The 26580-nt window shown below is 42.3% G+C and overlaps 1 protein-coding gene and 2 long non-coding RNA genes across 3 annotated transcripts in view; 2 read left to right on the forward strand and 1 right to left on the reverse strand.

Annotated features, from left to right (window-relative positions):
• LOC132252166 (uncharacterized) overlaps nt 1–5667 on the forward strand; it is a 53381-nt gene extending 47714 nt beyond the window's left edge. Inside the window, exons 3-4 of the long non-coding RNA XR_009463996.1 lie at nt 4397–4608; nt 5605–5667. This is a non-coding gene — a long non-coding RNA (uncharacterized LOC132252166). The remainder of the gene's footprint in view (nt 1–4396; nt 4609–5604) is intronic.
• SERTM2 (serine rich and transmembrane domain containing 2) lies at nt 3594–13409 on the reverse strand. The gene is made up of 2 exons (XM_059732811.1): nt 12712–13409; nt 3594–7471 (listed from the first exon to the last, which is right to left on the reverse strand). Exon 2 carries the CDS (start codon nt 6844–6846, stop codon nt 6568–6570), a length of 279 nt encoding a protein of 92 aa, XP_059588794.1. The 5' UTR covers nt 6847–7471; nt 12712–13409; the 3' UTR covers nt 3594–6567.
• LOC132252167 (uncharacterized) lies at nt 10028–26152 on the forward strand. The gene is made up of 3 exons (XR_009463997.1): nt 10028–11493; nt 14101–14223; nt 25959–26152. It is a non-coding gene; the product is annotated as an uncharacterized LOC132252167 (long non-coding RNA).
• The last annotated feature ends 428 nt before the right edge of the window (nt 26153–26580 follow it).

Consider the following 26580-nt stretch of genomic DNA (forward strand, 5'->3'; position numbering starts at 1 on the left):
TACTCTAGTCAGCTTCCTAAATTTCACTTGAGCCTAACACTGATGTCACTATTTCTCTAGCTTGAAGTGACTACAGCTTTTTTGGAGCCCATCAGTGCAATTTGATTACTCAGATGGTACTTCCCACATTTTCATGGTCTGCAAAATGCTTCAAATTACCAGAGCAGACACTTGAGAAAACAAGATCAGAAATTGAAACCTTAACAGGGTTGTTGTAATTTTTTTTCCATTAGTAATTAACAATCTAAAAAAATGCCTCATAGTTTTAGTAGGTTTGCAGTCTATTAAAAGTTATTATAACACTTGAATACATTAGCACTAAAGTGTTAAATGGATCATCTGGATAGATGCTTGTGTCCATAAAACCATATGAGTAAGCAACAAATGAATGATTACCATACCTACAATGTCATTCAGGACATTTTCGAGGAATAATTTTAGTGTGTCAGCTCTGTATAAAGCAAAAATATAGTTTGGACATAAAAAAAAGAGATTTAGAAAGTAACAGAAACCATTCCTAAGATCTCATGTGATAGCTCTAAGACCTATAATACTTTGACCCAGAAAGCAGGATGAGTGCATGAGTCACTTTAGAAAGACAGTGGTTGTTAGCATGTGTGAATTATATTTGGGAAATCGATTAATGCATCTACAAGAGAAGGAAGGGAAAGAAATGTCCTTTTCTGAATAGTTAATCATAATTTTTCTCTCCAGTCGTTCTGTTTACTTATAAACCAAATTCTTGAGAAAACTCAGATAGGGGTTATTTATTAATTGCATCCAGTTCAACAGAACTGTTCTTGATTGGTACTGATCCACTTCCACAATCACCAGATATCCTAAGCAGCTGAATGATTTCCTCCTGCCTAGACTTAAAAAAGTCTCTACATACTTCTGACAAGTACCACACCATCTAAAATGCATTTAATTCAGGATTAGTATTCAAAGCATAACATCAATGGCTTTGGAAGATGGGCTTAGTCTTCCTCTGTCATGAAAGGACTGAGCGGAATATTTGCATATGAAGTAGTCCAGGGAGGAAAAAAGTGAGCACATTAATCAAGGAGTTAATTTTTGCTGTGCTCCTTGCTGGTTTATGCTGATGCCTAGGCACATGCTAATTTTTTGAAGCACCGAGGTGAACTTTAGAAGCCATAAATGCCTCATATTCCTTTTGAACCTTTATTACCTGCTATAAATAATAGCTGGTGATGGAAGTCCCAAAGCCCTTTATGGAGCTTAGACTCGATCTTGAAACCAGAACTATAACATGGCATCACTTTATCGTGTATGTGAACATGTATGTGGAGTGCATCTGCTGTGAATGCTGAGCAGAGCTGTAAACTAAAAATTGCGGTTAGATGGCAGCTGTAAATTGGCATACACTAATGAATACATTCCCTAGCTTTGCTTTGACTCCCAAATCCTCTCTTGGTGCCTGTTAGGCATTGATCAGAATACATATGAATACATTTTAATGCTTTTCCTTTTTCCTTGGCATATTTACAGTCCTACCCAAGCATACTGTGACTATTAAGCAGACCTCATTCCCTGTGGACGTTTCCTCCAGGGGTCTCAGCTAGGAAAGTTAATAGAGGGTGACTGGACAGATTGTAAATCCTGTTTTTTATCCCCATAAGATATAACTGTATTTGAGTATGCAGTCATGTTTTAACATATGTATGTTATTTCATGTTAACTAGCATGACAGTAGTCAACACACACATTTCTTGCAGGATTCAGGATTAAACATGACAACTGGGCAAACATTTGTGTTTGGTTTATATTAGCGGTGAGTTCAAGTGCAGACATTTCTGAACAATGCATACAGTGCAACCCAGATCAGTCTCATCCTGGTGATTTGGAACCTAGTTAAGTTACAGCAGGCTGTCCACTGCAGGACAAATCACTCTTTTTGTTGTGGCTCTTTCTTTAAAAAGCATTGCTTCTCTGCTCAGCTGGAGCTTGTCAGCAGTCCTCTACAGCTGATTGAAGAAGCTGTGTCCTTTAAAATAAAAGCTGCAGCAATCCTTGTGCAATCCCATAAAGCTGTTTGCTACAGCTATATATCACCCTCAGTTAGTTCACAAATTCTCATTTTTACAAGGCAGCTAGGCATGTAACTCTATGAAGTATCCAGAGTCTACAGTATTCAGTGGGGAAAGTTAGACTGTTAGCATGTTAGCTTCCATCAGTTAATTAATGCAATGCAAAATCTTAAAACAGGCCAGTTTATAATATTTATAGTTAAAGGTTGAGGTAAAGAGTAAAAGGGAGCCTAGAGTTTAACTTCACCTGTGTTAAAACTGCAACTGTCCTACTTTCACTAGAGTTGTACCATGTTAGTTAACACTTGGTAGCTCCTATGAGGTAAAGGCGCATTTTCCCCTAGTGAAGATAAGGCCTAAGAGTAAATCAAGGTCTTATAGGGTCAATGAAACCAACTAACATGACTTCACATGTCTTGTGGCTTTCAACCAGAGATGGGAGAAAATGTATTTTTGGTCCCTCTTCCAGCTATAAACAAGAAAGTTTCTTGACATGGATCCCCCTCTGCTGAGGTTTGCTGTTGCAAAGTTAAATTCACTGCTGGAGCCCTGGGATGATGTAAAAATGTGTGTTTATCCAATTCATATTCTTTAAACAACCCCTTCCGCTCACACTCAAGGGTTTATTAATGCAGCACTATTGTGAATGTTAACAAAAATCATGCAGATTGGACAAGCGAAGAATGAAGCCCACAGAAAGGTAAGGATTATTGCTTATGCCCAGTTTTAAGGGGACTGGGAAGACAAATCTTGCCACTGTATTAGAATAAATATGCTTGGGGGCATTAGGGACAATAGTGACAGCTTCTGTCTCCTGATGACTGTGGACTAGATTCGGGTAGTGTGACTGATGCTGGGCTGGACTCCACCATTGCAATGACTCGCGCAGAAGGGGAAATAGGTAGAGACGCATGGAGCTGCCTTGTCCCAGGATTATGCCTCTATTAGTTAAAGCCTCATTCCAATGTCCTCCTGGGGCTAGGGTGGAAGTGATCTGCCCCAGCTCTGGTGATAGTGGTATCACCACAGAGAATTAAGAGGGCTCATGGTGTACCCTTACTTAATTGCATGGGTTCACAGCTGTGCTTTCGCGGCATCATACCTTCCTCTTCCAGTAGTACATTCCTCCCAGTGATTCAACTGAAATCAGTGGGAGCACTGGAAGCTATTACTTTACTCCACGTGAGGCAGAATCTGGCCGTAGGTGTATGATGGCAATAATACAAAGCCACCAGATGATTCACAATGGTTTTATACTATTTCTCTTTATGTTTAGAAAAACTGTTTTAGCAGATGGACAAGTGGGAAGCACACCAATTTGGGGAGATGGGAGGATGATGAAACTACACCCACAGCATTACAGCGCCCGCGACTCCATGCTTCAACTACAGTTATCATTCAACATTACCAAAATAATGCCAAAGTCCATCCAGTTCTGTCAACTTAATTACAATCGTGACAGCAGTTTCAGCAGTCTTGTTCCCTAGGCATCCTGTGCTCTTGAAAATTACAAGTGGGAATAAAAAAAATCCAAAAGACTCAAAATGGGAGAACATTTTTAATGAGAAAAGCCAACTTTAAAATTGCTAGCTGTGTAAAGACAACTAGTACACATACTGTGAATATATTCTTTCTAACAAAAATACGTATAGCTCTTGTTGTAAATATCCTGTCGAGGGACCATACCAGGGTATATGGTATACTGAGCTATGTTCTGCTTGAAACGGAGACACAAAACACTGGAAGAGTAAAGATATCTGTTGGTAGTAAAGGCTGCCTTTTCTGGCAGTGTTATTTAGAAATATAGTATCTGCCCAAATATATTCTATGATATAATATAACTATAATCTCATATAAAATGGATCAATCCTTTATGTACATTATATTTATGAAATTTATTTTTCAACAATTAAGGAACTCTTGTTAACGCTTATTGGAACTTTAAAGGAACTTTAACAGAAAAAGCAGAAGCCCAATCCTGCCGCCCACCCTTGAGAACATTGCTACTGAGCTCGGGGTAGTCAGGGTGGGGTCCCAAACTAGCGTCTGATTCTGTCATCTTGCTTTACGCCTGATGGCATGTAGACCATTTAGCAAAACCTGCAGTTCGATCCTGGGTCTCTGGAGGTAGAACATTCCCTCCATGTGCAGTTGTCATGTCTTAATTGTTCTCTTCCTGTTTTAGATTAGCAATCATTACAAGGGTTACAAGAAACGCCATAGAAAAGATGGCAATGAAGTTAAGATTGTGCTAGATAAATATATACTTTAACTTGCATTATTATGTGCTCTTGTTGCTAAACAAAAAGAATTGTATCAGGTAAACTTATGTTGCATATCCTTTTTAGATGTCCATGGCAGTATGACTTGGTGGCAGTATGGCATGGCAAGATTAAATCCCACAGCAAGCAGAACCTGGGCTCCTTGGCACATCAGGCTAATGCTGCACTGCTAGAGATGCCATTCCTCAGAGGAAAAATAAAACTGACATCTTAGATAGTCAAGTGATGACCCCTTGGCACAGGGGTTAAGGACAGCCTGGACTACCATCAGCTTCCAGGTAAGTGTGTTCTAATGCCCAGGGCTGGATAGGTGTTATTGCTGAAAGCATATTAACTGTTGGATTTGCTCATGCAGCCACTCCACTAGGTGTTTTGCATGTTGACTTTGCCTTTCTTGGGGTACTTTGTATATACAAGAAGCCATATTGAGCATGATACCATTCAATATGCAGAAGTGATCTTTAAACAATATTCTAGTAAGAACAGCAGTGGCAAACAACACTAGTCCTTGAAGGAAGGCAGACATGTCCAGTGTAGATATAGTGCACCATTTTTTCCTATCACAACAGATGAAGGAGCCAAACACCCAGTCCAAAACAGCCCAATAGATCTCAGAACGTAAATAAAGATACCGCAGTTTCTGAAGCCCTGGAAGAACCAGTTCTTGTTATTACCACAGGACTATGGAGTCAGTGTCATTTCTAATTTTAGCACTGTTTGTGTGTGGGGAGTTTGTACTTTCTAGGCCCTTAGAGAGAGGGGAATTGGCAAATGATTGCCTATAAAAGTGGAAAGCACCAGGGAGCTTTATCACTAGGCTAGATTTAGACTAGAGCAAAAACTATGCTAGTTAAAATCCATGACCTGTACAGATGAATTTGAGATTATCTCTAGCTAAAGGCTTCTTGCAAGGGATAGTGGTGCCAACATCACCAACATTATTAGCATGTCATATTGGATGCTCATTATTCTGATCCACATGAAGAAAGTCTCTGTTTATTTAACAGAGGGTAGTGTACATTTAAATATAAAGAGACTAGAAGGACTTTGCCAGTGTATCATTTCATACTTTTAATATAGTTTTTTCTTTCTTTTCCAACTGGTCTGCTGAGATCTTGAAACTCAAACCTGTTTTATGGTGCTCACAGGCTTTTCTTTAAAGTTCCATGTAAACTATTTAGTTATTTAGGATAACTCTAAAGTACAAAGCTACGTGTGCTGATTTATTATTGCAGTGCCAGGTGCTGGCATTTTTTCCACTGTCTTTGTTGCAGGGGAGGAGGAGAAGCATTCGGAGGATAACCCAACATGGAAAAGGTTGTGCTAAGTTTGGGCCTAGTAAGATCAACAATATTAAATTAATTCACAAATGTTAACTAGCATTTAATCATTGAGTGATACTGGAAGGTTGAAAGAAATAAGCATAATTTGCAGGCAACTCAATTCCTGGAAAGGAAGGACAGGGATGTAGAGGCAACCTGTCCCCTGAGTTTTCCTTTCAAGTACTGCTTGTTTTGTGCAAATACCATTTTACCTTTAGTTTCTTTCATTTTTAATCAACATTCTTCTTTTGATAGTTTGCATGCACCATCCACCATTTGATTTTTAATGTTTCAAAGTAATTAACATCCCCAATATGTGATGCATATTCCATTTATAAGAACATTTATATAGTTCTGAAGCTGCATTTTGCAAATCTGCTATGCTGAGTAGAAAAAAAACACTTTTCTTCTGGAAAGCTTTTCCTTCTGGCATAGGATGGAAGTCTGGGGATTCAGAAGCCACTGCTCAATTTTGTATGTGCCTTGTGGACTCAGTAAGTTTGTGTCACAAAAAATGTTGTTGTGTCCTCTCTTTTTACATACAAGAAATGTGTTTCTATAATAGATGGGAAGATAGCTCAATGGATATATCTTTCGGAAAACATTCTTTCAAGTTTCTCTTTGGTTTTTGACTGTTATTATGGTAGCTTTAAATATTTGCTGCAAGGCTGTTTGGAGGGATCTGACTCTTTCCTGACAGCAAGTGGGCTTTTATGTTTCTGATTTTCTTTAGGACAGGTGTCTTCCTCTGTCCTCACTGAAATGAAACCTTTCAAAACATGTTGCTTGCAGTCCTCTTGGATACCCAACCACGGGCAGACAAAGCTTGCCATTCCCCATTCTGTACATTTGACCAAAAGGAAGGGATTCTTGACCTGAAGAATTCTTTCTTCCAGCATTTTTCCTTCTGGTGCATTACGTGCTAGGAATCCTGCCATGCATCTCCACATCTGTGAACTGCTGGACGTTCTCTGTGCTTTCTGGAGAAGTAGTGATTGGGGAGATAACATGTTTCAAGCGTAACAGCATGGTGAAGAGCAGGATGAGAAGAATGGCTAGGAGCGTGAGGAACAAACCCACATACATGTACAGGTTGGAATATTTGTCTGTGGTCGTATCTACTTCTGTAGCCAGAGTTGGGAAGTGGGAGCGGCCAGTTAGATTCCCACGGTATTTAAAATAAATCTCAGTCATTGCTCACTGTCAGGTTTTGTCCATTTTCTCTATTCACCAGTAAACATGTTGTCTTTCTTCACCAAGCTCATGCAGGGCTATGCAGAGAGGGCACTTACACCTGAAGGATGGATAGGTTCTCACCAGTGCTCTGCAGAAAGAAGAGGGATATCGATGTTGGTGCTGAGAACGCCAGCCCACTGAGCTAAGCAGATTGCCCTAGAAGAGCCTTTGGGAGTCATTTCTCACATGTCCTATTAGTTACAATGACAAAAAAAAAAAATTCAAATCTCACGTTTCATGTTACCACGGGGTTTTTATTTTGCCCAAATCTCTCCAGGGGATATAATGCTTCAGTCGTCTTCTAGGACTGACATCCGAGCTGTTGTAAGGCTTTGTTCTTTCCAGGGTTTACTTTCTCAGCAAAGAAAGTGAACTTTCTGTCAACTGATCACACTGCAGATGATTTATCCTTAAGCAGTATGGTAGGATTGTTTTATCTCTGCTTATCTGATTGATGATCTCTGCTCTTCCTAGTTAGGAGCATCAATGAGTAGATTTAAACAAAGTTTAAAGAATATCAGGTCTTTTCTACTTCCCGCCTTCAAATGATTCTTTCATTAGGGCCAGCCAGAGATCAGCCTTCCTAAAAGGAAAAAACAGTGAGAGGAGAGAGTAAAAACAATTGTTAAACAGAGCTTGTAGAGTAACAGAGATAAAAGATGACTTGAAACTGATGTCTGTTCTGTTCTGTGTTTAGAGTGCTGATTCCTGCATTTGCCAGGAATTTATTTAGGAATTGTAAAGAACCGATTAAGTGAATCAATTGATGTGATCCCGTAAAGTATCCGGAGATTAGGAAAAACATTATGTGTAAATAAAAGTGCATTATACCTTTAGAGGAAGGATACTATTACCCTGCTTATTTCACAAAGAATTCCTAGTCCAGCATTCAGGCTTATGGATGGAGTCTTGTGGATGGAGAAGTGCCTGCAAAATCCTACTAACTTCCTATGTATAGAGCCCTGCAAATCTCATCTTAGCTAAGATCACAGGTACCAGGTACTTAGCTGAGACTATAGGTAGGAACTGTGCCTGTGTGTGCACCTGCATTTATTTCCCTTGCATAGAAATACCATTTCCAATCATTTCTGTCCCATGCAGATCTTGGCATTTCCAAATTAGCTCTTGTCCTGAACTGGAACAGAGAGTCAACATGTCGAAATTGCTCACAGAACAGAAATTCAGAAATAAAATTGATTCAGAAATGTCCAAAGGTTTCATGTTGAAGAAGTAAAAATGTTTTGCTTGGATAATGTTGAAGGATTATAACATAATGTGAAGTATTTGCCACATAATGGACACTGCAATAGAGCGTAAAAGACCAAATGAAATGAAACAGGAAGTCTAAACAATTTGATTCAGTCCTTTTCCATTGGAAATTTCACCAAAATTGACCTGTTCTTGCAAAACACCTTGGTTTTGACCAAATGGCATTTTCTGCCAGAAAGTGGTTCTGCTTAAAAGCTTTCAACCAGTTCTGTGCATAAGCTGGTACCCTATGCTCTTCTGAAGGAAGAGCAGTACATTTTAATTCCCTAGAGGTCCTCTCGGTGCTACTGCCAAACTGGCCCAAGGGTTCATTCTGTAACACGTCCTCTGAAAGTGCTTGTCATGGGGTGCAAACCCCATGCTGACCAAAGAGGGGTTAAAGGACACCCCTAGGTTTAGTCCTGCCTTGCTACATCTGGGCTGGCTCTTAGGTCTGGGAAATGGGAAGAAGGAGGGAACCTAGCAATTATAAGCAGTTGATAGATGAACTACTAGGTGGTTTCTGGTGGCCAGGGAAGAAGCTTGGTTGGGGCCAGGAATTGTTTGGGCAACTTCCAACCTGGTATTTTGATAAGAGAGACCAGGCCTGGCCTGGCCTGGCAGTTTGATGAGAGCCTGTGGCTGGGTGCGGAGGGAGGGGGCTGAATGAATACCCGTTGTTTCGTGTTCCTGTTGGATTCTCACCAAGGGACTCTGTTACTATGGGGGTAGGGGGCGAACTCTATTTCAAGCTGTAGCCATCTACGTGGCTGAAGACTACGTGGAAGAATGGAGGCAGAGTGGCTACATTCCCCTGACCCTGTATTTTTGGGAGGGGGGAGGGGGCTGATGCTGGCATAACTGCCTTTACCTCACTTCCGGGGGTTGCTGGAATACCCCTTAGTTTCAAACAGTAATAAAATGACAACATAAATTAAGGAATATCGGGCAGCTTGTACCTGATAGTACTGTGGCCAAACTGGGCTGTGCTGCTGGTGTGGTCCGCAGGAGTCTGTGTTATAGATGTAAAACGGTGCTGCTCTGTGCCCTGCCGTGGAGGGAGGTACACTGGCAGGAGGTATCATAGTCCGAGTTGCTGGTCTAACCCCTGCCAGCCCATTAGCTCTAAGGGCTGCAAATAAGTCAGCCTCCTACAAAAGCCACATGAATTAACGGAAAGAAAACGTGGAATAAAACCAAGTTTCCAGTTAGCCTGGGGAGTAAGCCTGTTGTTCCTGGGTGATTTGTATTTGGCAGCCTATACACTCGAAACTCAAGTGTCAGTGGTAATGTTTCTGTAGCACAATTTCCCCTTGCCCAGGGAGTGCTGTTTCTCAGTTAACCCGATGGGAGCAGGATCACTACTGAGCCTCAAGAATTAAGGGCCTTGTCACATATTGACTTGCAAAAGTTGGAAGTTGCTGGGGTGCTGTGATGTATTCACGTTATTATGTGTTAGGAGATGACCCTCGTCTGAAAGGGAACAACTTTGCAATGCCGTGAGGGCACTTAATACATGCTAAACTGCTTGAAGGTGTATTTGTTTGCATTTTAACTGCGCTTAGTAAGAGTTGCATTGAATGTGTGAAACAGATTCCCTAGTATTTTGGATTCCTACAGGACAGTGAGTAAAAGGGGAGTATTGGAAATGAAAAGCACATAAAAGTGATGCAAGTCCTATTAAAGTTCAGCAGGACTCCTAACTCCTCAATCCCTTCAATGCTTTTGCAAATCTCCCTCAAAACTCCCATCAGTAACATAAGACATCGGGATTGCCAAGACAGAAGCAGCTAGTTTTGCCCAAGTAATTAATGTAAGTTATTTACTTCACAGACTGTCACATTTTATGTCAAGTGATTTTTTGTAGCTAACCTGCCAGATTCCTAAGGAATAAGGAAAGACATGGATTGGCTGTTAGAAAGACAGTGTGCCTTTAATGACTGTGATTTTATAATAAGGTGAGTTATCAGCAAATAATCACTTATCTTCCTGGGAGCAGAAGGTTAAAATCAAAGTGCTAAATTGACCTCAAACAGATTAGGAGGAATCCGTCTCTCAGAGCTTCAAAAAGCCTCTGTCATTTCGTCTCTACCACAGCCCTCTCCCATTGCTTTCTCCAAGCCAAAACCCCCCAAAATTTACATAAACACACTTCTACAGAACCAAACAAAATATCCTTGGATTTCCATGTTTCATCATTTCCAACTACGAGTGATTTCTGGGTGTCTCTATTTTTGGGGCCCAAACGGAGGTAGCTTAGAGATGTTTGGTTTCTATAGGGGCATGTGCCTAGCCCTGTTTGGATATCGGGTCCTTTTTTAGTGTTTTAAGTTGAGAACTAGAGATCTGAGGCACCAAGTTATGGGTGTCTTTGGAAATTTGGCATTAATTACCTATTCATTATGAAAAGCTGCCCTTGAAAACAAAAGTCCTCGCATTACTAAAGCGCTGCACTTTTTCCATTCTTAATTTACTTTCTGTCCTAGTGGGATATGCCTCCTATGAGTCCTTAATAGGAGAAAAAGAAAAAAAGAGGAGACAGCTGAGAAGGGATAGCATAAATGAATTTGTAGCTGGCCTTAGGGAGAAGACTAGCAGGGAAGGATCCATATAACAAATAGTTTCACTGCATTGGCCTGGTAAGAAATATAAGACATGGAAGGGGCTTGTCCATTTATACCCACTTTAGTTCGATATGACTTCTCTGCCTGTAATGAAGTGCGATCAATATGCAGTCTAACACATTCTTTGAGTAACGCACAGAACATTGCCCTTGCCCCATTTCTGCTGATAACTTAGCAAGTGGAGAAATCCAGAGCCTGCTTGTGTCCCTAAGGACAAGAGTGGCTAATGGCTTTACATACTTAGAAATTAGGCTGTCTGAGGCTAAGGACATTAATCTGGAATTTAGGGCACAATAATTAATTACAAACCAAGACCTTAAATTAATGAACTTTTACTGGGCAGTTATTAATAAAAGGGAGAGATTAACATTGGAGATTATTAATAGTGGAGATTTAGCCTGGATTTTATTTCTTGAAATGTTTTAATACAGAATTGTTGGTAACAACCAAGGGACTTCAGTTTTTTCATTTGAACTGTTGAAAGCTGAGAAATTAACTCTACTCTTTCCAGAGACAATGCCTTTACCATCATCCCCCCCAAAAAGAATTTCAGATTTAAATATTGGAATTTGAAATTCTGTTGTCATTGTCTCTTTGGACAAATGACCAGTCACTTGACTTTTGCAAAGTTTCCTTTATTTTCACAGAAGTTGATGGTACAATATTTCAAGCTGTTTTCCACAACCCTTCATCCTGCTACCTAGCAGTGGAGGCTGAAGGCATGTAAAAGCAGGTAAGCCAATCTGATAAGGAAAGATGTTTCACAAAACCAATTTATAACGCAAGTTAAGATTGCAACTGTTTGACTCGGAATAAGAAAGTCTCTCTGTCTACCAGGAGCATCCAATTTAATCAAAAATATTCAGTAGATGTTTATTAAATGGAAATAGAAACCAAATTCCCTAAGATCTGAATTGCTCATCAAAACTTACTTCTTAACAGTCTCTTCATTACTGGGACAGTCCAGTCCAGTCCTAAGAGACATGGAGTACTCTTGGCTGCCATTGACTTTAGTGGGTGAAAACTTGGTTCCAGAGACTTTTATTAAAATGCGATAATTTAGTTTTGAGAGAGGATTAAAATTAAGCTAGTTACCTAGTCTACAAAATAATAGTAGTACCAGAAATGGTGGCTTAATACAAAATATCATCAGGTGATCGTGCCCTCAAAGTATGTAACAGAGAGAGAGAACGGTGGGCCACGTCCTGAAAGGAGGTGACCTCATACCCCCCACAAAGGTGGAGCCAAAAGGAGTTGAGAGCTCTTGGCAACTTAGTGTTTGGCCAGTTTGTAATAATATCCCAGCACTAACCCACTCCATACCTTACAGCGTATTACAGGAATAGAAATTGATTGGAAATCTGTAGAGCAAGGTAGTAAATATGGGTAGGATGAGACTTATCTACAGCTGCAGAAAATGCTCTTAGCCAGCTAGATGCTCCCCTTTATTTTCTGTAATCAGGAAGTTTTAAGACTTAACGAAGCATCAGTGAAATTGAGGGCAGCCTTGGGGAGCTGTTCTTGCAGTTCCACCTAATACTATTCTCAGCTCTTTCTGCTAGTTTTAGAAATAATCAGAATGATTATTGTAGCAAGAGGGGTAATCTGAAGCCACTTGCATGTGGGTTTTCTTAATCTAGTAGTTCAACCTTCATTTGCTTGGCTGGCCACTACAAAAAGATCTGGTATCGAACACAAGCACTATAGTATGCATTATAGATAGATTGTACTTTAAAAAAAATAATCAATATTGAATAAGTACAAAAAGCATTTAAAATATCAATGCCACCTCTGTCTTGCCTTTTCTCCAGTAGGGATTTAAAAGTGGTTTCATTTTTCAGAGGCAGATGGTATATTTTTGTTTTCTCAGCAAGGTGTAAAATAACATGTCAGAGCCTCAGCTGTACCAGCATGCATGATAATAGATGAGAATTTTTAAAAAAATAATTACCTTTCAAAGCAAGCAGGATTGTTGGGGCTAAGCATGAAAGTATCTGGTTCAGATGATGAACTTGCCGATGATTTGTCTAGGAACATCTCCCTTTGGATAAACCGGTTTTTGAAGAAAAATTTGTTGTCTCTAGAGCCAAGATATTTTCTTTCTTCCCAAAAAGCATAAGTGCACTTTCTTCTTTGCTCTTGAACTGAAGGTTTTGCAACACAGTAGTCAGGGTTGGCTCGTATTCCAGCTCTTGAGATGCCAACTGACAGCCTGATTTAAGAACATAAATGCTGATATTCGTCCTTCACGTGCAACAAGAGAGAGGAGGGGAAAGTCTTCTATTCAAGCACTTGAATAGAAGCAGTCTGAGCCAGCCAGTTCCCTCTTTTGGCTGCTGTAGGCAACAGTTAGATTGTAGAAGGCAAGGTAGCTCTCCTCCAGCACTACTGTACCTCATCAGGGGAGAAAGAGGAGAGAGGGAAAGCAGAGGCTGCAAGCTACACTACAAGCAAAGTTTGTACAAGCCTTTCTTTAACCCTTTAGAGCTAATGGGCTGCAAATGGACTCCGCTTTGTACGCAGCAGCCAGACATGAAGTAAAGCTTAACCCTGGAGGAAAAATCAGTTAACTTTTCCATAGTCTCTGGAGAGTGCATAGGGCTTTATTTAACACCTAATGGTGTGTTTGCTAGAAAAACCTCACTGCAGCCTTAATGAGCAATAGCCTAAACAATTCCTTCTGTCTCTGGAATAAAAGCATCTTTTATAGGAGGAGACCATTGTGATTGTATGTAAGGATTGCTTATTGGCATCAATGGCTTTGATGTCTCGTGAAATGGAATTAGAAATGTTGCTCCTAAGCTTCGGATCAAAAGGCACTGTATTGGCTCTTTTCTGTGAGACAAGGCAAAGCTTCACCTGTGGTTATGAAGCCATAATTCACATGTAGTAGAGTCTCCCACCTGAGAACTATAAAGCATTGCACAGAGTGCATTAAGCACCACAGCTGAGGCAGAGCAATGTTATTTTCACCACTTTACTGAAGTGGGACTCAAAACACAGAGAGGTCTAAGTGACCTACCCAGGGTTACAGAACAAATTAGTGGCAGTCAAGATGACATCCCAGGAACCTCAGTCTACTCATTAAACCATTAGACCAATGTGCCTCAATCAGGTGCAGAGCAGCAGCCAATTATTTAAATCCCCGAATACTTGTGACCCCTTTGCATTTACTATCAGGGTCAAAAACATATTAGGATAAATCTATTTAACTGGGTAGGTGTGGTTTAAGAGGCTGGTAGAGAGGCACGGTTCTTGGAGGGAAGTAAGACAGTAAGATTTTCTTTGTTTTATTTTGTAATAACATTTTCTGTCTCCCATTTGCCTTTTATGACCACAGTGCTGAGGCACAATTCTGCCAGCTGCACATTGCACTCACCAGCCATTTCACTGCAGTGGGAGAAGATGTTTCCCTCCTCAGGAAAGGGACAAGGGACACATTCAGGTGGGAGAGAGCAATCTGGTAAGCATAAGCAAGCTTATAATAAGACAGACCACTTTCTTTAGTGGGCAGGTGGTGTCCACTGAGTCGCAGAGGGCAATGGAGGAGTGGTAATTTTTAACGTGACGATTAGAAGAGTGGGCTCCATCCTGCGTCTCAGCACATGTGATAGAGGGGAAAGGGAATAAATCAGCAGGACATGGAAGGAGCTCTTCCTCCTTTACTCTTCCAGCTATAGTGCATAGCTTTTGTGCTCATATAGTAAATTATTTATAAGCATCCCTTGTGTTCATACATGCAAGTGTGTGCATACATATGCGTGTGCACACACACACACATACCCACCTACCCTTTCTTGCCTTCTCTGTGTCCATGGAGGGTTGCACATCAATAGAGAAAGCCATTTCCATTGAAGAATGATTCCCAAAATGAACTTTGCTTCTCAGACTAGTTTCTACTAGACCTGCATCTACTAGAAAGAATAAGACTGGAGGGGCGGGGGGCAGTGTCTACTACGTAATGGAAGCCGGAATGGATTGTCCAAGGCTTGAACTGGGCCACAAGAACTGAATGCCTCATCTACTGGTACAGATAGCATGTGAGACACAAGTGTAGGACACCGTGGGCTTGGGGGATGGCTTCACTGCCTGCATTGTATCCATTCTTCTGGAGTTTCAGTTTCCAGAACTGACAAACGCTAAGAAAAAATTACCTTCCCCTCTCAAAAAGCTAAGTCAAGCCTTTCAAAAGGATTCCTTTCTGATTTGGTTTCCTCTTTCCTTTTTATTGCATTATTATCCCAGATAGCAAGCCTGGCAGTCACACAGCCTACACCATGGACACTGAATCCCCCCATAACCCTGCAGCATGGACAAACTGAGTCTGAAGGAATGGGACTCTATAGAGAGAGATTGAACCCAAATTTGTGCACTGGATTTTTTTCTGAAAAATTCTTTATAAACAAACCATGTTCACTTACCCCACCGATCCCAAGCAGATAGCCTCTCAGGTGAAAGCATATAGGTCTTGCTTAGCTAGGAATGAATTTTTACAGCTGAGTTATGAGCCCCTGGAAAAAGGCAAGTGTATAATTGAAATGCTGAGACCCCTGACACAAACACTGCTGGCAGGCACAGCTGAAATGAAATGCCCTATCTCCCTATCAGTAGATCTGCTCTTCTCTGCTCCAGTTATTTTTCCTTTGATGATGCTGCAGTAAATTGTCTGTCCCCTTGCAGAGCAGCACCACTGCTTGCTAGATGGCCAGTCCCATATTTCTTGTTTTCTCTCTGGTAGGGTATAATAAAGATAAATGCATTTTAGAAAATGCTGCGATTTTCCAGCTGAGGCTGGTAAATGCTTGGCTGGTTGAATGGCCCCTAAGTCACTAAGATACATGTAAGGCTTCTTCCTTATTGTCTTTCTTGAGCTGGCCAAAATAAAAAGAATCATGCTTACCAACAGGAGTGCAAGCTCAAATCTTCTTGGAGGAATACATGATTTTTGCCAGTTGATGCCATTTTCCAACAGCTGTTGAACATTTAGGGGTGCAGGATGGAGGGTTGCTTAAAATGTAACCTCTGTGAAACTTCACATCCATACCTGTTTTATATAAACCTGCTTCCTGTATTGGACCTATAATTTCAATGGTGACTTTTTTGCTTTGGATGGTCCTAGTCTTGTCTTATAATATTTTGGACTTAATAAACCATAAGCAGCATGCTTGTTTCAGTAAACTTGATAAGGCATATACAGAATGTTCCTGTAGTATAGGGGATGACCTATCATACAAGGATTTTATCCTATGAACAAGATGTGTATGCTGTATTTTTGGATCTTGAAATATTGCTTTCAATATAGATGCAGTTAACAAAGAAAGAGCGTGTGCCTTTCAAAACCCCTTGTTTCCTTACTCATCTGCTACAGAGCCCTTTCGAGACTCTTCAACAGAAACTACCAGCCTCAAACTCAAGTGATCTCCTGTGATTACTGAATAGGGTTCTGTGTGGGGAAGATTCAGAGCCAAGGTGAAGTGTCTCTTTTTTGCACTCAACAGAGATTTGCAGATTCTGGGATTCTGACATTCACACAGTTGGAACCATCTGAAATACTGTGAACAAAACCAGTAGTTGAAGTCGAAGCTCCAACTGTGAAGGTTTGAGAGCATTTTAGCTGATCTGTAATTTTGAATTGGGAAAGGAGTGAACCTTGTTCTGTGTTTGGGAATATTGCTCATACTACATGCACACCTTATTGGAGATCACTGGCTGTTTCTTTTTCTATGCACATGTACTCTGCTAGCATTGATTTCTCCTCTGTCATCACAACTTCTTTTCCCCCCACCCATAAGCAGCAAAACCTCCTGTCCTTATAAGTCAACAGATGATTTTCCCTGAGTGAAGTCTACAAGGTATGGTCTTAAGTAGAAATCAGTTGTTTGTCTCATGATACTCTAGCTAACTGAATTTGGGCTGACTTATGGAAAATCTAGGATGTATTCATCCTATAACTCCATCTTTCCCCTGGGAACAGTCTTAGAAAGCCAGGCCAGATGGTTTGACTATTAGCTTAGCTCCATGAGCTGCTCATATTATTAATTGCACATGGCCATAGTAATACCTAAGTACTTCTACATCCTCATGGCATTTTACCAATACTCACTTAACCTTCAAACCTTCCACAGCAGGACACAAGGAGGGAAGTATATGTGGGCTTCCCAGTTCCCCATTTTAGTAGCTTTGACTCAGCTTGTGGTTACTAGAGACAAGTCTATTGCTGGCTACTTTGCAGAACTGCACAATGTCTTCTCAAGTGCCTGGGGAGCATAGCTACTGCCTTTATGTTTAGGAGCATGCTCTATACAACCTCCTTATTTGCCAGGCAGTTATGTTGGTAGGTGTAGAATGGGTGAGAGCTGGTGTCCCTACCCCAGCCTGACCTATTAGCAATTATATTAAAAAACCTATGGAAGATGGGTGAGCTTCCAGAGGAATGGAAAAAGTCCAATGCGGTACTTACCTTTACAATCGGGGAAAAAGGAGGACCAAGGGAATTATAGATTGGTCAGCCTGACTTCAATATCTGAACAATATTAAGGAAAAAAAATCATTAAGCAATTTGTATATGCCTAGAGGCTGATAAGGTAAAAATGTAATGGCCAAGGTGGATTTGTAGAATAAATTATGTCAAGTCAATTCCTCCTTTTCTAGAGCTGGTCTACTGAATGGAGTAGACAGTAGATGTGATACTTCTTGACTTTTGCCCCATGTGGTATTCACATAGGCAAACTAGTGAAATGTTGTATGGATGACACTACTTTTAGGTGGGTGTATATAGCTAACTGAAAAAGACACACACAGAGAGTAGTTATCAACAGTTTTCTGTCAAATGGGGAAGACGTATACAACAGGGTGCTGCAGGAACCTGTCCTGAGCACAGTTCAGTGCAATATTTTCACTATTGACTTGGATGAGAAATAGAGAATGCACTTTACAAATTTGAAGACGGCAAAGAAGCTGGACAGGTTGTAAGGGCTTTGGAGGACAGGTTTAGAATGCAGATGATTTTCTACATTGGAAAAAATGGTCTGACTTCAACAAGATGGAAATCAATTAAGACAAGTGAAAATCCTATTCTGAGGAAGGAAACGCCAAATGCACATATACAAAGTGGGAAATAACTAGGTTGGCATCTGCACTGCAGTGAGGGAGCTGGCCACAATCAGAATATGAATGAAAAACATGATATTCTTGCAAAAAAGGGCCAATGTCATTTTGGGAGACATTAACAGGAGAATCATATATAAGAGCTGGCAGGTAATTACTCTGCTCCGCTAAGCACTGGGTGACTGGAGAACTGCGTTTAAGTTTTGGGCACCAGAATTTAAGAAAGAAGTAGACAAATTGGAAAGAGTCCAGAGGGAAGCAGCAAGAATGACAAGCAATTTAGAAAATGTGACCTATGAGGAAAGGTTGAAAGAAGTGGGTTTGTTTAATATTAGAAAATAGAAGCAAGTGTAAGAACATAAAAATTTTCCAGGCTGTGAAGACTTGACAGGCGGCAATGATCAGTTGTTCTCTACGACCTCCAAAGGTAGGGCAAGAACAAATCAGCCTAATTTGCAGAAAGGAAGATACCTATTTAGATTTGTTTTCTCTTATTATCTAACCAATACGGATAGTGAAGCACTACAGGAAGCTACCTAAGGAGGTTGTCGAATTCTTATCATTAGAAGCCTTTAAGAGCAGGTTACATAAATAGCTATCAGAGATGACCTAGGTATACTTGGTGTGGCAGATTAACATTTACCTTGCAAAGAGGAAGAGAACTTACTGCTTGCTAGCTGATCCATTGCAACTGTTTTATCTGTCCACTCCTATCTTACTGTAAGTGAAGTTAAAATATGGTAACTTGACCTTGTTTCATTCAGAGCTAAATTGTCCTGGTTTAATTTTTATTCATCACAAGCTAGGAGCAGGCTGACAAAAATGGTTACAACAGATTCTCCTGAACAATGGTGAATCTCCCCCACTTTTAAAGTAGTGGTATTATTCATCTGTCCACGTCCTTATCCTGCCTCAGTGAAGGAGGATGAGCTAGATGATCACTTGAAAGCCCTTCCAGCCATATATTTCTATAATTTCTATTATTCCTGTCTATGGAAGTGCTTAACAGATGCCTATTAGAATGTGACGAGCTTAAGAAGAGGCATAAACCAGAGTCTTCTGCTCCTGAGACGCACCTTTTTCTGGAAAATCTCCTTAGGTGGCTTACAATACACCCATGGCATTGTACTCAGGTGTAGACAGTGGAGATGCTTGTGGGCATGCCTACAGCATAATGTGAGGATATCGCTCCATCTGCACTGCAGAGCTGATTGCAATACAGTTGGATACCCCTAAACTGGCTTCAGTTGAGCTCTCTTGGGTTTCAGTAGTAGCAAGGATGTAGCATGGTCTTCAGTGTGAACTAGTGGCCTGAGTTAGTTCCCAGGGTCCCTGCTTGACTTGTGCAGCCTGTGCTGGTGTCTGGGTCACCAGAGTACCTCTATCCAATACCTGGTCCAGCTGGTTGAAAGTTAGCACAGGAATGTCTGCATGTGCCATAGCCATGCTTGTGACTGAAGTGTGTGCTTGCTCACAGGTGCACAACTTAGCCCATTACAAGGGACAGGGCTCTGATGGAGAGATGCTGGCCCTTTTTTATGAAAGAAGTGAACAAAGAGTGTTGTTGTCATACGCTGTGTCAGAGAGCAGGTCCTGGCCCTTCAATTTGCTGCAACAGATTTTGTAATGGGTGCTTCAGCAAAATTCCCATGTAGGTTCTCCGAGCATGGTGCTATGACGGTCACAAACCAGGAGTCCAGTCTGCCTGGGTCAATGCAGCTGCTGAGTGTTTTAGGAGCATTTATCATTTGCGTTGCTGTTTTAAGTATTCAGTGGTCATACACAGGATGCTACATGCAGAGCAGCCTTGGAGTATGAATTTTGTGTCATTGTGATAAATAAACTTATGAAGAGGGAGGGAGTATTTTAAATCCCAGGGATGGTATTGGCACTGGATTACAGGGATTGCATAGAATAATGTGAGTCTCAGCTCTGCATTTCAAGCAGGGCCAGCTGAAACAGTCAGTGCTAACTCTCAGCTTTTCCAGGTCCATTTGTGAACCAGCAAGTGGGACAGATTTCCTTGCTTTCTTTGCAGGATTTTTAGAGTCCTCCTCACAGCAGCCCCTGGTAGGGAGATGGATTGTCTGCATTCATCATTACAGTGAATGGATTAAACGTATCTGGCCCTGTCTGTAATAGATAATTTAAGCATTATAGTGCCTCACTACACCTGTAACACACCACGTGTCCATGCACCAAAATGTTGCTCACAGTGCACAGGCATTCATTCACACCACAGTAGAACCACGCTCGCTCCGCTCCTGACAAGTGTAAAGTAGAGGGTGACAGTGGCCAGAAGTGATGTTTTATGGGTACTAATGAATGAAGCTCTTCCATTGCAATGTTCTGTGGAGTGTGTTGATCTCATTCCCCCATCTTTCAGGGAAAACAGAAGGTCAGAGAGGAGACGAGCTCCCTGTTTTTCAGAGGTGCTGATTGAGCATACAAGCTCCACAGGACTCTCCAATTCTCAGCACCTTTCAAAAGCAAATGGCTGAATCTTCCAGGATCAGAGAGCAAGTCAGGGGTACAGCTAGGGATAGCTCCTGGCTCTCTGACCCCAAGTCTTGCACTTTAACCTCTCCTTTGAAATAAGGTAAATCCCAAATTTCCTGTCCTTAGGAAATTCAATTCAGTTCCTAGGTCCAAGGGACTCGGGTGAATTTCTAGAAGCTCTTGTAGTCTGTTTGGGTCTGGGCCATTGCTGGAATACATTCCTGATCCCATGTGAGCGTAGCAACTCCTTTTCATTTTCATCAGTTGAAATAGGCATTGATATTAAAAGTCATTATTCAGGCTTGTTTTACGGTCCAGCTGTGCTGCTTCACAGGTGATCTTAACAAGACTGATGACCATGTACAGTGAATATTAACAGCTAATCCTTTTTTAGCAACAAGGTAATGGACTGGGTTCCATGTGAATAGGCTGTTTTCCTTCATGACAGACAAATAATCCATGCAGACAGGGCGGTATTTGGCAGGAATTAGATAAAAAGTAGAATTTACTAACATTCACAATTTCTACAGCAGGGCTGTGCCTCTGAGGAGAATCAGCAGGGAGCCACAACAACAGAGCCAGCAATTTCAATGTAAAAATCGGTGCATATTTCTGCTGGCATGTTCCATCTATTTTTCCTGAAATTCTCCATATTCCTGATGGATCCTGCAAGATGCCCCTGCTTTTTCCCAGCTTCGCTGTCATCCTCCCACCACGCATCTCTGCCCCTCTTCTCTCCTTCTCCATTACAATCCTGGAAGGGTTAGATTTCCCCTCAGTGTCAAGTAATGCTGCTCCTTGAGCAGACAGATGAGTCACCCTTCAGACACCTGGCATATTCCTTTCTATGTGGTGGAAATGATCTTGATGCCTCTACACAGCACCAGTCTGGGAACTAGGCCCTTTTGGCTCCAAAGAGCCATGTTGACACCAGCAGGGTCCATGCAGATTTCTGCCCACAGGAACAGCTCATAGGACTATTGCTATGTGATAGTTGACTCCCTGAAAGGGGGCTGGCTTCACAGCACAGACAGTGCTCAAAGCAGTCTCAAATGGCAACATGTACATTAAAATCTAATTACAATTGCAAGGCAGTGCCCATGACTTTATCACATGCAATAGCACCATGGTAGAATGGATAGGAAATATGAAAATACTGAAGGAGAGAAGCTAGGTGGAAAAGGGCTTGATCCAGTAACACAGCAAGGGGGGGCGCGGGCGAGGTGACCGCCCTGGGTGCTGAAGCAAAGGGGCGCCAACAGTCACTGCCAAGCCGCGGCAGGACGCAGGATGGAGTCGCAAGCAGCTTGTTTTGAGGGGGCGCAGGGACAGCGGGAAGGCGGCTCCCACTCCTGCATGCACTCCAGGGCAAGCATGGGGGGGCATGCGGCCCCCAGGTCTGTGCGGGGCGAGGGCAGGCTGTCACTGCAGGCTTGCCCCTGGGTGCCAAACTTCCTTGCTACGGTACTGGGTTGATCTATACAGTCTCCCTGAAATTTTGGGTTTTTGCAGATCCAAGACCTAACTTTGGTTTGAGCTCAACTCTTACAAACCAAGAAAACCAACTTCCTGGCAAGGATCCTTTCAGGCCTAGCTTTAGGAGCTGTTTAAATATTCACAGATCTGCCTCATCCTATGAAAGGCTCCCAAGCAGATCACAAAGTCCAGTGCACAGAAGAAACAGATGTGGGTCAAAGGAAGTGCTAACTGCAGAAGTAGCTAAGTCACTTTCTTATGCCTCTCGCATTACTTATGTGTTTCACCATTAACAGATGGCTTTGTGCCTGTATTCAGAGGGGACCATCTCCTCATTTACAGCCATTAAATAATAATGACAGCAGTTCATTTTGAGAGGAAAATGCTGTGAGCAGAACACCATAACATCACATATCAGTTCTTTAGCAATGTTAGTCTTAAAGAAAAAGCATTTTTTTCTGTCTCATTCACATAATGTCACAGGAGAAAACACTTTGTTCCACCCACACATTCGGTTTCAGATGTGCCACTTCCTGCAAGAAGCCAATGAACTCCACCAAAATACAACTGACTGGAGCATGGCGTATTCTTTAGAACAGGGGGATTAAAAAACAATGAGTAACTCAAAAGATCTACTCTTTGCTCTGCCTTTGATTTGCCCTGTGATTCTGAGCAAGTCATTTAATCTGTCTGTATTTCATTGCACCTATCTGTAAAATCAGGATAATGATACTTGCCTACCTCAAGAGAGTACTGTCAGTTATAATTGAGCCACTGGGGTTAAATGCTTTGAGACCCTAAGATAAAAGAATTCATAGAAACAGCCCAGACTTTCACTCCACAGTGGAGCTGATTCTGAATCGGCTACAGATCAGTGGTCACCTGGGGGACAGGTGACCACCAAATAATAGAATTCATCTTTAGGCGTCGAGTGGGAAAGGTAACTAGTAGGGTGGAAGTGCTAGACTTTAGGAAGGCTGACTTCATTGAGGTCAGGTGTTTAGTCAATGACGCACTGCAGAGTAAGAGATTTGGCGAGATGGGATCCCAGGAAGGGTGGCTGTGCCTTAAAGGAAATGATCCTTCGGGCACCAAGGGAGATGATTCCAATGCGGAGGAAAGCGGGGAAAGGGGCCATAAGGCTTCCCTGGCTGACCAGAGAAATTCAGAGCAGCCTAAGGGCAAAAAGGGAGCATATAAGTAGTGGAAACAGGGAGAGATTACTAAAGAGGAGTATACCTTCTCAGCTCGCAGTTGTAGGGAGGCAGTTAGAAAGGCCAAAGCTACCATGGAGCTGAGGATGGCATCCCAAGTTGAGGATAACAAAAATTTGTTTTTCAGATATAAGGGGAGTAAAAGAAAGGCCCAGGGTGGAATAGAACTGCTGCTGAATGGGCAAAAGCAATTGGTGACAGACAGGGAGGACAAGGCTGAACTTCTCAATGAGTTTTTTGCCTCAGTGTTCCTAAACAAGGGGCAAGACAAGTCTCACAGTGGGATTGTAGAGAGACAACAGCAGGGCACCAGACTACCAAGCGTTGACCCTGAGATGTTGCAGAGTCACTTGGAAGGACTGGATGCGTTTAAGTCAGCAGGCCCGGGTGAGCTCCATCCGAGGGTGCTGAAGGCACTGGCCGACATCATTGCACAGCCACTGGCAAGAATATTTGAACACTCGTGGAGCATGGGCCAGGTCCCAGAGGACTGGAAAAGGGCCAATGTGGTTCCTATTTTCAAGAAGGGGAGGAAGGAGGATCCAGGCAACTATAGGCCAGTCAGTCTCACCTCCACCCTTGGCAAGGTCTTTGAAAAAATTATCAAGGCTCACATTTGCGAGAGCCCGGCAGGACAAATTATGCTGAGGGGAAACCAGCATGGGTTCGTAGCAGGTAGATCATGCCTGACTAATCTAGTCTCTTTTTATGACCAGGTTACAAAACACCTGGACGCAGGAGTAGGGGTTGACATCATCTACTTAGACTTCAGGAAGGCCTTCAATATGGTATCCCACCCCATACTGGTGAACAAGTTAAGAGGCTGTGACTTGGATGATTACACAGTTTGGTGGATGGCAAATTGGCTAGAGGGTCATACCCAGAGAGTGGTGGATGGGATGGTATTGACCTGGAAGGACATGGGCAGTGGGGTCTTGCGGGGCTTGGTCCTTGGACTTATACTCTTCAATGTCTTCATCAGTGACTTGGACGAGGGAATGAAGTGTACTCTGTCCAAGTTTGCAGATGGTACAAAACTGTGGGGAGAAGTGGACACACCGGAGGGCAGGGAACAACTACAGGCAGACCTGGACAGGTTGGACAAATGGGCAGAAAACAACAGAATGCAGTTTAACAAGGAGAAATGCAAAGTGCTGCACCTAGGGAGGAAAAATGTCCAGCATACCTACTGCCTAGGAAATAACCTGCTCGGTAGCACAGAAGCGGAAAGGGATCTCGGAGTCCCAGTGGACTCCAAGATGAACATGAGTCATCAGTGTGACGAGGCCATCAGAAAAGCTAATGGCACTTTATCATGCATCAGCAGATGCATGACAAACAGAGCCAAGGAGGTGATACTTCCCCTCTATCGGGCGCTGGTCAGACCACAGTTTGAGTACTGCGTGCATTTTGGGCGCCGCACTTCAAGAGGGACGTGGATAATCTGGAAGGGTCCAGAGAAGGGCCACTCATATGGTTAAGGGCCTGCAGGCCAAGCCCTATGAGGAGAGACTAGGGTACCTGGACCTCTTCAGCCTCCACGAGAGAAGGTTGAGAGGTGACCTTGTGGCTGCCTATAAGTTCATCATGGGGGCACAGAAGGGAATTGGTGAGGCTGTACTCACCAAGGCACCTCTGGGGGTCACAAGAAATAATGGCCATAAGCTAGCAGAGAGCAGATTTAGACTGGACATTAGGAGGAACTTCTTCAGTTAGAGTGGCCAAAATCTGGAATGGGCTCCCAAGGGAGGTGGTGCTCTCCCCTACCCTGGGGGTCTTCAAGAGGAGGTTAGATAGGCATCTGGCTGGGGTCATCTGAACCCAGCACTCTTTCCTCCCTACACAGGGGGTTGGACTCAATGATCTATTGAGGTCCCTTCTGACCCTAACATCTATGAATCTATGAATCTGAATTTTTTCCCCAACATCTTTGTGCATTTCTCAGTTACGATCAGATGTATTACATCAGCGCCCAGAATTGAGATGGGCCATTCTTATGGTATTTCTAGTTGGAAGACACAGAGATCCTGTGTGGAAGCCTCTTGGTATCTTTTTGCTAAGTCTGTAAGTTCTTGCACGGTGGAAATCAACCCATGCTTAGTGTCCCATTCCCAGCTTTCTCCTACTTTACCTACTCCCTACTATGGGCCTCTTCCCAACTGCAAAACTTCCCTCTCTAGTCATACCTCCACCAGTCCTGCCGTTGCTCTTTTTCGTCCTATACCCTGACTCTTAGCCCTCTGCTCAGTGGGTCACTAAGGGTCAGTAGGGTCTTGTCCAGCTGTGTTCCACTTGCTGCCACGGACTCCATAAATGATGACCCAAGTCTTGCCGAGTGGAACTCCACTGTGTGTTTTTACACCTAGGGCTCTCCATGTCAATGGAGGTGCAAAGGGAGAAAGAAATCTTGTGATCTGCAGAGGAGAAGGTATTATGGGAATGTAAATTCTTCTCATTCCGAATAGGGGAGATAGCAAGAGCCAAGCATTGCAAGAAGGTGGTAATAAGAGACGGGTCCTGACCTGGAATTCTGGATTTCAAACCCCATAAAAATCAGGAAGCGTTGGCAGATCAGGAGAGAGAAAGGCACATCACAGTGCAGAGCTGCATCAGTAGCCCCTTGTCTACTGAAATCCAAGGCTGCTTGAACATGGCCTTTGTTCTGAGGCCATGCCTAACAGCAGAGTCACATGGCCTTTCTCACTAGCCTTCAGGGAAGCAATGGAGCAAATATATGAGCCTTGCCAGTCGGGCCCAATTAATGACTTTTTTTAGCAGAGCAAAGAATAAATTATTACTCTGTGGCTGTGTACTTAACTGGCATGCCTGCCTCTTCCTATCTAGCTTTGGATTCCTCTCCCAGCCCTTCTTGTCAGAAAACACATTTTCTTTCTGTTTTCAGGAGTCAACTGCCTGGAAGGCTGATGTTGCATGAAGTGACTGAACAAACAGCTTATAGAGTGACCAAATCCAGTTCTTTTATCTGAACAGTGAGCTCTCTGTTTTTATTTTTAGCATGTCATCAACAAAGTCATCTCTCTCTTTATTCTTCAGCTGCTGCATGGATGAAGGCAACTTTTGGATGTTAGTAAATAAAAACCCTATAGATGAAAATTTGCCACATGGGTCTGGTACACTGTGCTTCCTGTTTCCTTCATGAAGTTCAGCATTTGGTCATTTAATAATCTCTTTCCTTTTTTACCCTATAAATACACAATGTGTACTGTTATGGAAAGATTGCTAGAGTTCCTAAGCTGTTAACATGTTATTCATTTTGTATTTCTTTGTCAATTATCAGCGTGGAGTCAGGCTGCTTAGGCATGTTTATGGCTTTCTTTTGGACAAGTTTAGAATCAGAGACTATCTTAAGCAGGCCTTTTGCTTTAAAGGGTTTTAACTGATAGCTGCACTCAAAGGCCACCATCTTTTGGTCAATGATAGTCTGTAGGGCTAGGTACAGATGTTCAAAAAGCCTGAGGTGGAACTGATCAAAGTTACGTGGTTTTCTGAAAGCAGTGTGGTTT

This window comes from Alligator mississippiensis, chromosome 8 (assembly GCF_030867095.1).
Source record: "Alligator mississippiensis isolate rAllMis1 chromosome 8, rAllMis1, whole genome shotgun sequence".
In the NCBI taxonomy this organism is placed as follows: Eukaryota; Metazoa; Chordata; order Crocodylia; family Alligatoridae; genus Alligator; species Alligator mississippiensis.